This window comes from Onychomys torridus, chromosome 9, assembly GCF_903995425.1.
Source record: "Onychomys torridus chromosome 9, mOncTor1.1, whole genome shotgun sequence".
Lineage (NCBI taxonomy): Eukaryota > Metazoa > Chordata > Mammalia > Rodentia > Cricetidae > Onychomys > Onychomys torridus.
This window is the reverse complement of record NC_050451.1, coordinates 44,800,964-44,813,939: the sequence shown is the minus strand read 5'-3', so window position 1 is coordinate 44,813,939 and position 12,976 is coordinate 44,800,964. Positions and strand designations below refer to the sequence as shown.

General features: G+C 36.1%; 1 protein-coding gene across 1 annotated transcript in view; it reads right to left on the bottom strand.

Moving 5' to 3' along the window:
- Rnf17 (ring finger protein 17) overlaps positions 1-12,976 on the bottom strand; it is a 112,973-nt gene that overhangs the window by 97,797 nt on the left and 2,200 nt on the right. The window contains exons 2-4 of the mRNA XM_036198506.1: positions 7,038-7,126; positions 4,490-4,601; positions 2,921-2,992 (exon numbers count right to left, since the gene is read on the bottom strand). Coding sequence (XP_036054399.1) covers positions 2,921-2,992; positions 4,490-4,601; positions 7,038-7,126 — 273 coding nt within the window. The remainder of the gene's footprint in view (positions 1-2,920; positions 2,993-4,489; positions 4,602-7,037; positions 7,127-12,976) is intronic.

Genomic DNA, 12,976 nt, shown 5'->3' with positions numbered 1-12,976 from the left:
CTGGAGATATCACCCACCCCTGATTTCAAGTTATATTATGGAACTACTGAAATAAAAATAGCATGATATTGGCAAAACAAATATAACCAGACAGACACATTGATTATTGGAACTAAACTGAAGAACCAGACATAAATCCATACCATATATGGACACACAATTTTTGACAAAGCAAAAAATACACACTGGAGAAAAGACAACATTTTCAATAAATGGTACAAGTCAAACTGGATAGCTTCATGTATTAGAATGAAAATAGATTCCTATCTATTACTTTGCATAAAACTCAACTCCAAATGCATCAAAGACTTTGTACTGGCTGGTCAGCTTGACACAAGCTAGAGTCATCAGAGAGGCAGAAGCCTCAGTTGAGGAAATGCCTCCTTGAGATCCCTCTGTCAGGGATTTTTCTCAATTAATGATCAATGGGGGAGGAGGCAGCCCAATGTGGGGAGTGCCATCCCTGGGCAAGTGGTCCTGGGACTATAAAAAAAAGCAGGCTGAGCAATCCATGAGGAGTAAGCCAGTAAACAGCAACTCTTCTGCATCAGCTCCTGCCTCCAGACTCCTGCCCTGTTTGAGTTCCTGTCCTGACTTCCTTTGGTGATGAACAACAATGTGGAAGTCTAAGCTGAGTAAACCCTTTTCTCCCCAGCTTGCTTTTTGTTTCATCATAGCAATAGAAACCCTAACTAAGACAGACTTCAATGTAAGACTAGACACCCTGAATCTGATAAAAGAGAAAGTGAGAAATTGGTTTGAACTCAATGATGACACAAGAAAGTGTGTTCTGAACAGGGCACTGATAGCACAGACACTAAGACCCACAATTAATAAACTGGACCTCAGGAAGCTGAAAAGATGTATGGCAAATAACACATCATTTGGGCAAAGTGGCAGCCTACAGAATGGGAAAAGATCTTTAACAATCACACATAATCAGTATCTAAATATGTAAAGATCTAGAAATGCAACATCAAGAAAGCAACCCAATTAAAAACAGAATACAAGACTAAACAGAGTCCTCAAAAGCTGAAACACAAATTAGCAGGAAACATTTAAAGAGATGTTCAACATCCTTAGCCATCAGGGAAATGTAAATTAAAAACTACTTTTAGATTTCATTTTATCCCAGTCACAAATGGCCAAGATCAATAAAACAAATGACAGCCACTGTGGAAATTAGTGTTTCCTCACAAAGCTAGGAATGAATCTAACCCAAGACTGAGCTATCCTGTCCTTAGTCATACACTCAAAGGACTCTATCTCCTACTATGGAGATGCTTGCTTATCCATTTTCATTGCTCTCTATTCATAACAGCCAGAAACTGGAAATAGCCTAGATGTCTCTCAACTGACAAATGGATAATGAAACTATGGTATATTTACACAATAGGTTGTTCAGCTATTAAAAAATTAATTTATAAAATCTGTAGGTAAATGGAGAAAGATTAAAAAAAAAAAAACCTGAGTGAGGTAACTCTGACCCCAAAAGACAAACATTGTATGATTTTTCTTATATGTGGATGTTAGCTTTTAAGCTTTCAAAATGTATGCCAATTCAAATAGCCACAGAGGTTAGATTCCTTGTAAGGTATTAGTGGGGAAGAGAGCATCTCCCAAAGAAGGGGAGATAGAACACAGAATTATGGTGAGAAAATGGAGAAACTAGACTAGGAGGGTTAAACAGGGAGGGGATGGAAAAGGAGGGGATGTGATCTTTTGATTAGAGCATCAAGCAGAATAAAACACACAGCAGAAATTTAAACAAGAAAGTACAATATGTGTTGAAAACCAAGAAATATTGTTTAAAGATTTAACAAAGGAAGGAATAGCCAATGAAAGCTTTAAAAAAAAATAGTGAAATTTAATCAATTCACAAAGTCTCCCTCATCCATGTAAAAAAGTAATAACACACAACCAGCTCAAAACCCCAAAATCCTTCATTCTAAAACTGTTGTTGCTGGGTGCTTAAGGGCTGGTTTCCTGTCAGGAAGAGCAAGCAGCAAAGAAAACGAGGCTCTCCCCATTGGAGGACACAGGTAAACAAGGGGCAAATTCTGCAAAGATGAAAATCCAGTTCACAGAAAGTACATATCCTGATTCCTAGCACTCTCCTACTTTATGAACCTTCCTAGAATAACAATGTTACAAACTCAATCCTGGCAGGTCATGAGGGCAGGGATAGTTTCCAATTCTTTTGCATGTTTCTCTACTAGTATATCTTGTGTTTAAAAACTGAGTGCTAAACCTAACCTCAGCGATAGACATACAAATGTATACATTTATAGAGGACACTTTGGCTGGGGCTGTAGCTCAGTAGTAGAGTGCTTGGTTTACATGCATCATACTCTACATTCAATCCTCCATACTGCCACATCCTGCTCCCTAAAAAGAGGATATGTGTAATAGCAAGTGAAGGCACACGATCTCAGGAAGAAAAAAATCACTCACATGTTCTCACTTATATTCAGAACATAGCCAATAACACTATGTATGTATATAAACACATGTATATAAACACGTGTATAGTGTAACATGTAGAAAGAGAACAAGAAATGGTAAATATTAAGAGATGAAAAAGGACCTAAGTTATGGAGGAGGTTATAAAGCTAATTGTTATTTTAGTTGTAACTCTGCTATGGATTTCTGGTGGTAAGTATATAAAAATATACTCAATAGTGAAGAATAAAATCTAATGTGAAGCATGACAGCTTAAGAGTTGCTGTTCTGTGTAGAAGTTCAGTGAGATATACAGACTTTTTAGATGTGGTGAATTTTGGCACATATTTTTTATTTGCAAGCTTATTATAATAAAGCTAATTTAAAGTTTTTTTTTTTTTTTTTTTTTTTTTTTTTTTTTTTTTTTTAATGAAGAGGCCATGCTTTACCTCCTGGTAGAATTATTCAAAATGCTTACTTTTATAGCATTACTTAATTGTTGAAAATTATAGCCTGCTATCTTCAGCGCTTCATCAATTTCTTCTGTCTCCTAAGAAGAGAGGGAACCACATACAAATATAACACACAAAAACAGATGCTTAGATACATTACAGTTGTAAAAACTTGAGCTGTAATTCTGGTTATAAATGCAACAAAGATCTACCAATGAAGTGTAAAAGCAAGCAACAACAATAAAAATACTTCTAACCCTGCCTATCTAAACTTTTAAAAAATTAACAATTTTATTCCCATACTATGGATAGAAACCCAGGACCTCAGGCAACTAGTCTACCAGTGAGCTATATCCTCAGTAAGTAGAGGAACTCATTTATGTAGACCAGGCTGTCCTCAAACTTGCAATAATCCTCCTGCTCCTGTCTTTATAGTGTTGAGGATATAGTAATACACCACCATACCTAGTGACTTGTGAGTCATCTGCCTCAGCCTCCCAAGCACTGCTAGTACAAACACATGCCACCAAGGCCACCATAAAATATTGTTTAACAGTAAAATTGTACCATGAATCCATTTTTCAATTTAAAATTATCTTAGAAAATGTATCATGATGATAAAAGTATATAGACAAACACTTTTTAAGAAAAGATGATTATAAACATGGCTCTGTGAAGAGTTTAACTTGATAATCAGATGTGCTAACACACATTTGCAATCAGAGTACTTGGGAGGTACAGGCAGCAGGATCAGATCATCTTGAGCTATGTAGTGAGTTCAAGGCCAGCTTGGGCAACAAAAGGTTCTATTTTTCATTTTTTAAATTAGAGCTAAAAAAAAAAAAAAGAGAATGAGTACAATTTAGGCTTCACTCCCTTCTTCCAGACCAGTAATTATTTTTTACAAGAAGACTCTATTTCACTTAGTTTCATTTTAGAGTCTGTTCTATTTCTTTTATTTTTTTAAATTTTTTTTTAATTTTAATTTTTAAATTTTTTTTTTCAGAGCTGAGGACCGAACCCAGGGCCTTGAACTTGCTAGGCAAGTGCTCTACCACTGAGCTAAATCCCCAACCCCAGAGTCTCTTCTACTTCTAAGCTCAAGTTCAGTAAATGCTTATCATTAACATTATTCAGAATAGTAACAAGTAAAATTCAATCTTCAATAACAAACAATATTATTATCAATAACAAATGCAGTTAGGCCTCTTAACTGTCATTAAAAATAATTGGAAAACTATATTCAGAATTTAGAAAACTTTAACTGTATATGTTTCAGGGAATTTGGATTAAGTAACTAGGTCACAGGGGAAAAAAAACTATATTCAGGTAAGTATCAAGAACTTCAAACCAAGTCACTCAAAGTATGCCTCAGGAAAAAGAGATTTACAAACAGGTTTGTCATAAACACAGGTTAAAACTGTTTAAGCAGAGAGCAAAGCAAAAGATTCTAGTGAGGAGCGTGGGTTTATTTGTTACTTTTAAGCTTCTAAAAGAGTTGTTAATTGTAGGAACCCTGAAAGGAAAAGTTCAGCTACCAAGTATAAAGCCAAATATTTGGTTTCACAATACTTCATGACCAATGTTTTTCATACCGACATTACAGCCGATGGGCTTGAAACAGTCCTGTGCACAGAGGATGAATGTTCCAAATCAATAATTAGTTGGTCCACTGTCTTTTTAAGGTCTGAAGAGCAGTTTTTTACCCTGAAAAAGGTCAAATGTGTTACTTGAAATATAAGCATGAATATAATCTCCATGCCTTCTCATTTTTATTCTCTATCAAAAATAATTCAGGTGATGACTTATAAGAATATGTTCTCAATTATCAATAAGGAGAATCCATGAGTAAAAATTACTTTCACATAATTTAATTTTAATATAATTTTAACTTAAGCAAATTCCTAAAAGTAATGGCTTATACCATGTTCTAATTTCTTAGTCACCTTTACTTACTTGGTATTTGGGGGAACAAATACTAATAATGATTGGAATGTTTTAAGTTCATCAATTAAAGTAACTCATGCATACAAATAAGAAATACTTATACGCAGAATGCCAGCTATTAGAAGTGTACTGACAAAACTGGGTAACAAGAGACCCTATCTCAGAAAACTTGAAACTTCACACAAAACTATATATAAAACTGTCTAAACCAAACTGCATTTAAATTAAGAATGAAGTTTCTAATATAAATTTATGTAGAGTATTTAATTTAAAAATTGGTCATTTAGAACAAAGTTTAAACTGTTACTAGATATTACATATATATAGACAAGAATATAATCTGATTAACTTACATAATGTTTTACACCAGAAAATTTCAAAAGGAAGTGAAGATCTTTGGAGGAAAGCAGAAGAGCTGAAAGCACTGAATGGTCTAAACACAGCAATGACTGGCTAGCATGGAGGAGGAACTGCTGTTTCCTCTGGTGGGAGTGAGCCCTCTTCATCTATCACAATCCCTATTCTTTGTTTAAACCCAGTCTATACTGCTCAAAAAATTATGTTTCACTTTTTCAGCTGTCCAAATTTGATAAAAAATGTCTACTCTGTGGAGACAAGATCTACAACCATTGAGTCATGATTCCTACAGTTGTATTCTTGTGATTAGAACAGAGCTCATGGAGAAAGTGACTGGTGAGTTACGTTTGCAGGAGGTGAGAGAAGTACTGTGTCTGTCAACACCTAGATGCCAAACTTCAGGGGAGAGGTTTTCCACCAAAAGATACAACTAGAATTATTCCTTTAGTTTGTCCCTAACTCATTAAAGCATGAAAAGAAAAACTATGGAGGTAGTATGAAAATCTAGTTATTCAAGTTTAAAGAATTTGGAATTTTAACTGACTAGGCCAGGAAGAGCTAGAGCTCAAGTAAAATGAGACAGAGAAAAGAAAATGAGAAAATTAAGTGGGGTAGTAGCAATGGAAGACAGGGTATAGACATAGACGACATCTGCAAAGCAAAAATATGTAGGAGGTAAATGAATAACAATATAAGAAATTTGGATAATTTACTTGGTATTATTTATAAAATTAGTTCCAAATGAGATAGTTCCTTGAAACCTCCTATATTTTGACTTTTAGACTATTATATTAAATATGATTTAAAAAGTTAAAATCTATGTAAATATGAACAACTATGTAAGTAAGGTCCTAGAAGGCTGGTGTGCTGGCTAGTTTTATGTCAATTTGATGCATTGCATGCTAGAGTCAACAAAGAGGAGGGAGCCTCAACTGACTAAATGCCTACATAAAACTGAGCTATGGGCAAGTCTGTAGGGCATTCTCTTAATTAGTGATTGATGTGGGAGGGCCTAGCCCGGGGATGCCACTGCCTACAATGTGACTAACATATGAGTTCAGGAAAACTACAGAAAATATAAAAATATGGCTTTTTATCTAACATACATTACATGTTTGCTTCGTGTATTGCTCTAGGGGTAAAAAGAGAAATAAGATGGGTCTGTACTCTTAAATAGGCTTATAGACTAGCAGGGGATTTTTGATTTTGAAAAGATAAATGATTAAGGCTATAAAAGAATAACATAATAGCTGTGTATAGCTCAGTTATGCTTAAAAATCTCTATCAAGGATAAAGGAGGTGAGTATGATAAAAATATATGCATACATGAAAGTATAATAAACCCCATATAATTAATATATGGAACTAAAAATGTACAATTCAAAGACAGTATTTATTAATATATATATGGCCCAGTCACATAGAATAGAAAAATAAGAGAACTCAAAAGTTGCTATTTTTCTTTTTATAAATCATCTCTCAAATCACATTTCACCATCATACTGTATTTATACCATTCTTAAGATCAACAGAAAAGTAATTTTTTCTTTATAACTTACTATCATTCAGTTGCAATAACTTTAGCTAATTCTGGATTCTCAGGCTCCTGTTTGAGGGTTTTCTTGCACTGTTTCAAGTAAGGAAAAACTAATGCTACTTTTTTTGGAGCCAGATCCTACGTTCCACTAACAGTCAAGACAAATTAATGAACTTAAATAGCATTCTATAAACAACAGGTTAGAAACACATTTAACAATAACATTTTATCAATACTTTTGAAATTGGTTTTATAAATACACTGAGCTTTAAGTGCTAAAGAAAGTGTATATAAGAACATACATTTTAGGTTGCAATGCTTCCAGAGAAGGATCTTCTTTAAATCCATCCATTGGGTACTCCTCTTGATTCATACGGACAGTTGTATGAATCTTAAGACAAAATAAGATTAAACAAACTCACGGTCATTCAATAAATTCTACTGATGCAGAACCCAACCAACTTTTTGTGTGTTATTCATAAACAAAACTGGTAAAACATAAACATTCTGAAAGTCTCTTTTAGTCAAGGGAAAACTACTGGTGGTTTTATCTTAATCTGGGCAAAAATTAGCACCCTCTGGTTATTTAACAGACCATTAAATTATCCAAAATAATTTTTTGTTACAATTCTAAAGGAAATGATTGTAACAATACTTTAAAATTTGCTACTAAACTATACACCATGTGACATCTTTATTCTGTTCAAAACTACAAGATACTATCTAGTATACAAACTCTAAAAACATTACTGGTTTAAAACAAGAATTGAATAAATGGAGAATTGGCCAGTTTTCTTGAGATAGACATAACATGCTAAAATTAGCCAAATATAAAATTAAGAGTCAGGCCTGGTAGCAATGGCCTGTATCCCCAGCTACCTCAGAGGCTAAAACAGAGGTATCTTAAGTTCAAAGCCAGCCTGAGCAACTTAGCAAGACTTTTAAAAAAAATCCTTAAAAACAGAAATAAGTAAAATACCAGTAAAACCAAAGAAAAATGCCCAAACATAGCAAAATGAGGCAAAAATATACCATTGAGATATTGTCCAACTACTCCTGAGGATGGGGCCCAACCTGGAGTGTGGTTAAAAATTCAGAAAGACTTCATTGGAAGGAACTGATTTTTCCCTTGCCAGCAGGTATCAATTACACAAAGCTTCTTGGTTAGGGTGGGAGCCTGTGTTCTCACTCTTTCCTCTGGCTTACATCTTTCTGCCTATTTTTCTGCATTGTTCCCTGAGCCTTGGAGAGGCTGGGCACTCGACAATCATTTATTATCAGTTATGAGTCTCTGCAGTCACCACTGACCACGAAAGAAGCTTCCCTGACCAAAGCTGACAGCTGTATTAATCTATGGGCAAAACCACAGCTGTTTGGAAGGCACATATATATCAACAGCACTAGACTCCCCATTAATGACTACCCCAGTGATGGCTTTTCAATCAGGTTTACAATCCCAGGTGTGAATTCCCTCTTGTGCAGCAGACATCAGATCTAATCAGAAAGCCATCAATTACACATAACAGACTGGCCACTATTAAACCAGTGGGTTCATCTTGCCTGGGTGATGGTATTGAACTCAAGGTCTATAGCTGAGTAAGACTACTGATGACAATCTGTCCCTGCAAGTTTCCATGGCAACTCCTGGCACAATGAGGGCCAGCCAGCAGGGAGGAAGCCTCTAGCCCAGTGCCAGTGTGATTTCTCTAGGCCCCTTGCCCAAAGCACTTGATGTCTTCAATAGTTTTTTATCACCTAGTTCTGGTGGGCAACTAAAGGCAGTGGCAATTGTCTGTATTGTTTGGGGGATTATGGGGGAGGGCTGTTCTTTGACCAACAACTCAGAAAATTATCCAGTTATGAGTCTACAATCACCCTGACAGTGGAATTTTTCTTAAAAATAACCTATGGTTTGGGGGGACAGTTTTACCCATTCACAAAGGGTACTTCTGTTAAAACACTTTTGATTAGCTTATCAAGTATCAGATTTTCTTATGGCCTTTTCATATCCCTTTAGTTCCCAATCCTTTCTCCCATCTTCCTGTCCCCTCTCCCACCCCATTAAACATCCTCACTCCCAGTATCTACCCTTCCACTTTTGAATCTCATGTTCTACCTCCCTTCTTTAACAATCCCTCCTCCCTATGGGCTCTTTTCTAGTTTCCCTGGAATCTACATGTACCCACTTCCACATACACGCACATATATAAAAGCAGAAACTAGGAGTGGCATGAGAGAACACATAGTGTTTATCTTTTCGAAGCCGAGTTACCTCACTTAATATTTTGCAGTTTCATCCATTTTCCTGCAAATTTCATAATTCCATTTTCCCTTATGGTATAATAAAATTCCACTGCGTGTATCACAGCTTTATTATCCATGTATCTGTTAATGAACATCTGGTCTGATTCAGTTTCTCTTGCTACTATGAAGAGTGGCAGTAAATACAAACATGCAAGCATCTATGCGGTAGGATACAGAATCTTTTGGGTATATGCCCAGGGATAGAATACTTGGGTCATATGAAAATTCTATTTTTAGGTTTTTGAGACACTTCTACAGTGTTTTCCCTAATGGAGCCTGATTTCATTGTATCCCATTCGATTTTGGTGTGTTGTGTCTTCATTTTTATTCAGTTCTAGGAATTGTTAGTGATCGATCCACCATTTAACAAACCTTATTTCTAGCTTTATTCTATTGTGGTTAGACTACAAAAACTATTAATTTTCCTCTATTTGGTGAGACCTGCTTTGTGTCTCACCAAAATGTGTGTAAAATGTGTGACCTATTTTACGGAAACTTCCATGGGCTACTTGGAAGAATGTCTATTCTGCGCTGTTTCATAGAATCCATTTGGTCGATAATGTCATTTCACTATGTTTAGCTTACATCAGAATTGGTGTAAACTCTTGGGTTGGGGCTCATCTGTGACTTTGCATCTAGTAGTTATGAACTTTGGTGCCTCTATACTTAGAATTCTTCTATCTTCCCGATTGCTCCTTTAGTCAGCAGTTAGGACTTTATCTGTGCTGACTAGTTTCAGTTTGAAGTCTATTTTGTTAGATGTTAGAGATGCTTATTTGTTTCCTAGTTTCAGTTGCTTGGAATACTTTTTTCATCCTTTTACCATAAAATAATGTTTATCTTTGATGTATATCTTGGAGCAAGAAAACAGATATTGTTTAATCAAATCTGCTAATATGTGTCATTTGATAGAGGATTGAGAGCATTAATGAATAGAATTATTACTGAAGAGTGTAAATCAAGTTCTGCGCTTTTTTTTGGAGGTGAGGACCAAACCCGCTCTACCAATGAGCTAAATCCCCAACCCCAAGTTCTGCTATTTTTATTTGGAGAATTTCGTGTTTTAAAAATCATTTGTTCTAGCGTCTTTTATTTTTTTCTGAGTGTTTATCATTCCCTTCAGTCTGAAGAATCACTACCAGTATCCGCTGTAGAGCTAGCTAAATGATCACACATTCTTGTAGCCTGCTTTTATCATGGAATGTTTCTCTTTCAACACTAATTATGACAATATTTCTGGGTACAGTAGTCTTAACTGGATGTTGTCTAAAAGACTTGAAGTATATATTTCTATGTCCTTTTGGCTTTTAAAGTTTTTGCTGAAAAAACAGTTGCTATTTGATGGGCCTCTAACTGTGACTTGGTGTTTCTATCTTGCAACTCTCAATACATTTTCTTTGTTCTGTTATACTTAGTGTATTAATTATGCACGACACTGGGGATGTTCTTATCTTATGCTATTTGCTGTTCTATGCCTCTTGTACTTGGATGAGCCTCTCTAAATTAGGGAGATGTGATGGCTATTCTTGGTCTTGGTTGTCAACTTGACTATATCTGGCATTAACTAAAACCCAAATGGCTGAGCACATTTATGAGAGATTTTTTTTCTTAATTAAATCATTTCAAGTGGAAAGATCCACTTCTGTTCTGGATATGTGAGATGGAAAGATCCAAATTTATCAGTTTTTTTTTTTTTTTTTTTGCAATGGGAAGACTGTAGTGGATAGCCATCCCAGCACTGGCCTGGAAGTTCCAACCCCCATTGAGGCTTCGGTAATGATCACGCCCACAAGGTGGGGTGGAGGAGGAAGCAGAAGACCCAGGATCAGGAGGAGGTCTCTCTCTTGGTTCTGGGATGCTGGACGCAGGAGGTAGACCAAGCAGAGTTCTCCAGAGAACAAGGCCAGACTGTGCCACACCTTTGCCAGACCCTACAACCTATCCCTTCATTTGTAAGTTACCCCACAAAATAAACCTCCTTTTTAACTACGCGGAGTGGTCTTAATAATTTCACCAATAGAAGACAGAGCTTTTATCTGGGCCATACCTTCTGCTGGCAGCCCATGTAAGAATATGGAAGAAAGAAGCTTGTTCTCTCTCTGCCTGTTTGCTTTTGCTGTCACTAGTCAGTCCATTTCTTCACTGATATTGGAGCCCAGTTATTCAGCATTCAGCATATACTGAAGACCAGCAGAGACATCTAACCTTGCAGATTGAACATCTACTGGATTCTTGGACTGTACACAGCCATTGTTGGACTAGCTGGACTACAGCCTGCAAAACATTCTAACAAATCCCCTCTTTAGGAGATATATGTACATGTGTATGCACATACACGCACACATTCTTTAAGTTCTGTTCCCCTAGACCAGTGGTTCTCAACCTTCCTAATGCTGTGACCCTTTAATACAGTTTTTCATGTTGTGGTGACCCCCAACCATAAAATTATTTTTGTTGCTACTTCATAACTGTAATTTTGCTACTGTGATAAATTGTAAGTATTTGGGGAAATAGAGGTTTGCCAAAGGGGACTGTGACCCACAGGTTGAGAACTGCTGGTCTAGAGAACCCTGACTAATACAGGATTTTTCGCTATAATTGTACTGAAATATTCTAAATATTCTCTATGACTTCACCATAGAATTCTTCTCCATTTTTACTCATTATCTGAAGATTTAGCCTTTTCCTGGCATCCCAAAGACCTTGAATTTTTTTTTTTAAATCCACATAGAAAATTACTAATCCTCAACAGAATGTAACAATTCCACTGTATTGTCTTCAAGTCCTCACTGTTCTACCCTCCTTGTGGTCCGTCCTATCAGTGAGGGTTTTTACTGAGTTTACATTTAATTTTTCCAGCATCTCTTCAGATACGTTTTCCTTCAAACTTTCTCCTTTTTGAATTCCACTTTAGGGGTTGGGGATTTAGCTCAGTGGTAGAACGCTTGCCAAGCAAGCACAAGGCCCTGGGTTTGATCCTCAGCTCAAAAAAAAGAATTCCACTTTTATCTTGTGCTGAATGCCTGATTTACTCAGCTGTCTTTGTGCTTTGAGGATTCACTCAGAAGTTTATAGTGTTCTCTTTAATTTCTTTAAACACAACTATCATCATTCTTTAAACTCTTTGTCTAGAATTTTGCCTAAATTGCCCTCATTGGAGGTCATTACTCTGAGGTTGGCAGATTTTGGAGGACATGTGTTATCTTGACTTTTTATGTTACTTGTTTTTGTAGAGGGACTTGTGCATTAAGAGTTAGATTGTTGGTTGAATATTTTTAGGTCACCTTTATTCTTTCAGTGAAAGTGTCTGCAATGTTCAGGAAGGACTAGTTTGTGGTAGGGATGATTGGTCTTTTATCTGTCAGACTTGTATCCAGGGCATCAGACTCTATCTATCCCTAGTATTCCTGTGAGTAGAATACTGTCTGCAACAACAGTTATTATCCAGTGGCAGACCCAGCATAAAATCAAAGTAATAACCAATAATATTCACCCCTTAAACACTAATCATTTTAGTGAAAAGGGACATTGAATCCTATGGGATTCAATATATATTATAGTAATATATTAGTTATATTACTAATATACAGTAATATATTAGTTACTGCTGGTATGAGTGGAAAGAAAAAAGACATTAAAACTAGTAATTAGTATTAATACGACAGAAAGTAGAGGAAGATAAATGTTCATAGAAGGAAAAGTGGAAGGGGAATGAGTGAATTTGCCTAAAGGTAGACTAAAGAGGAAGTAAAGATACACTTTTGGGGGGAGGGGAGTAGAACAGTACCATCTCTTGGCTAGCACTACCTATCAGGATGCTGAGGCAGAGGTGGTGTACACCCAGCCAGATGTTCTTTGGAAGAGGAAAAAGTAAAAGAGAGTGGGAGCAGGAGGCAATATAGACAAGAACAGAGTGGGGCCAAGCTAAATGTTAAGA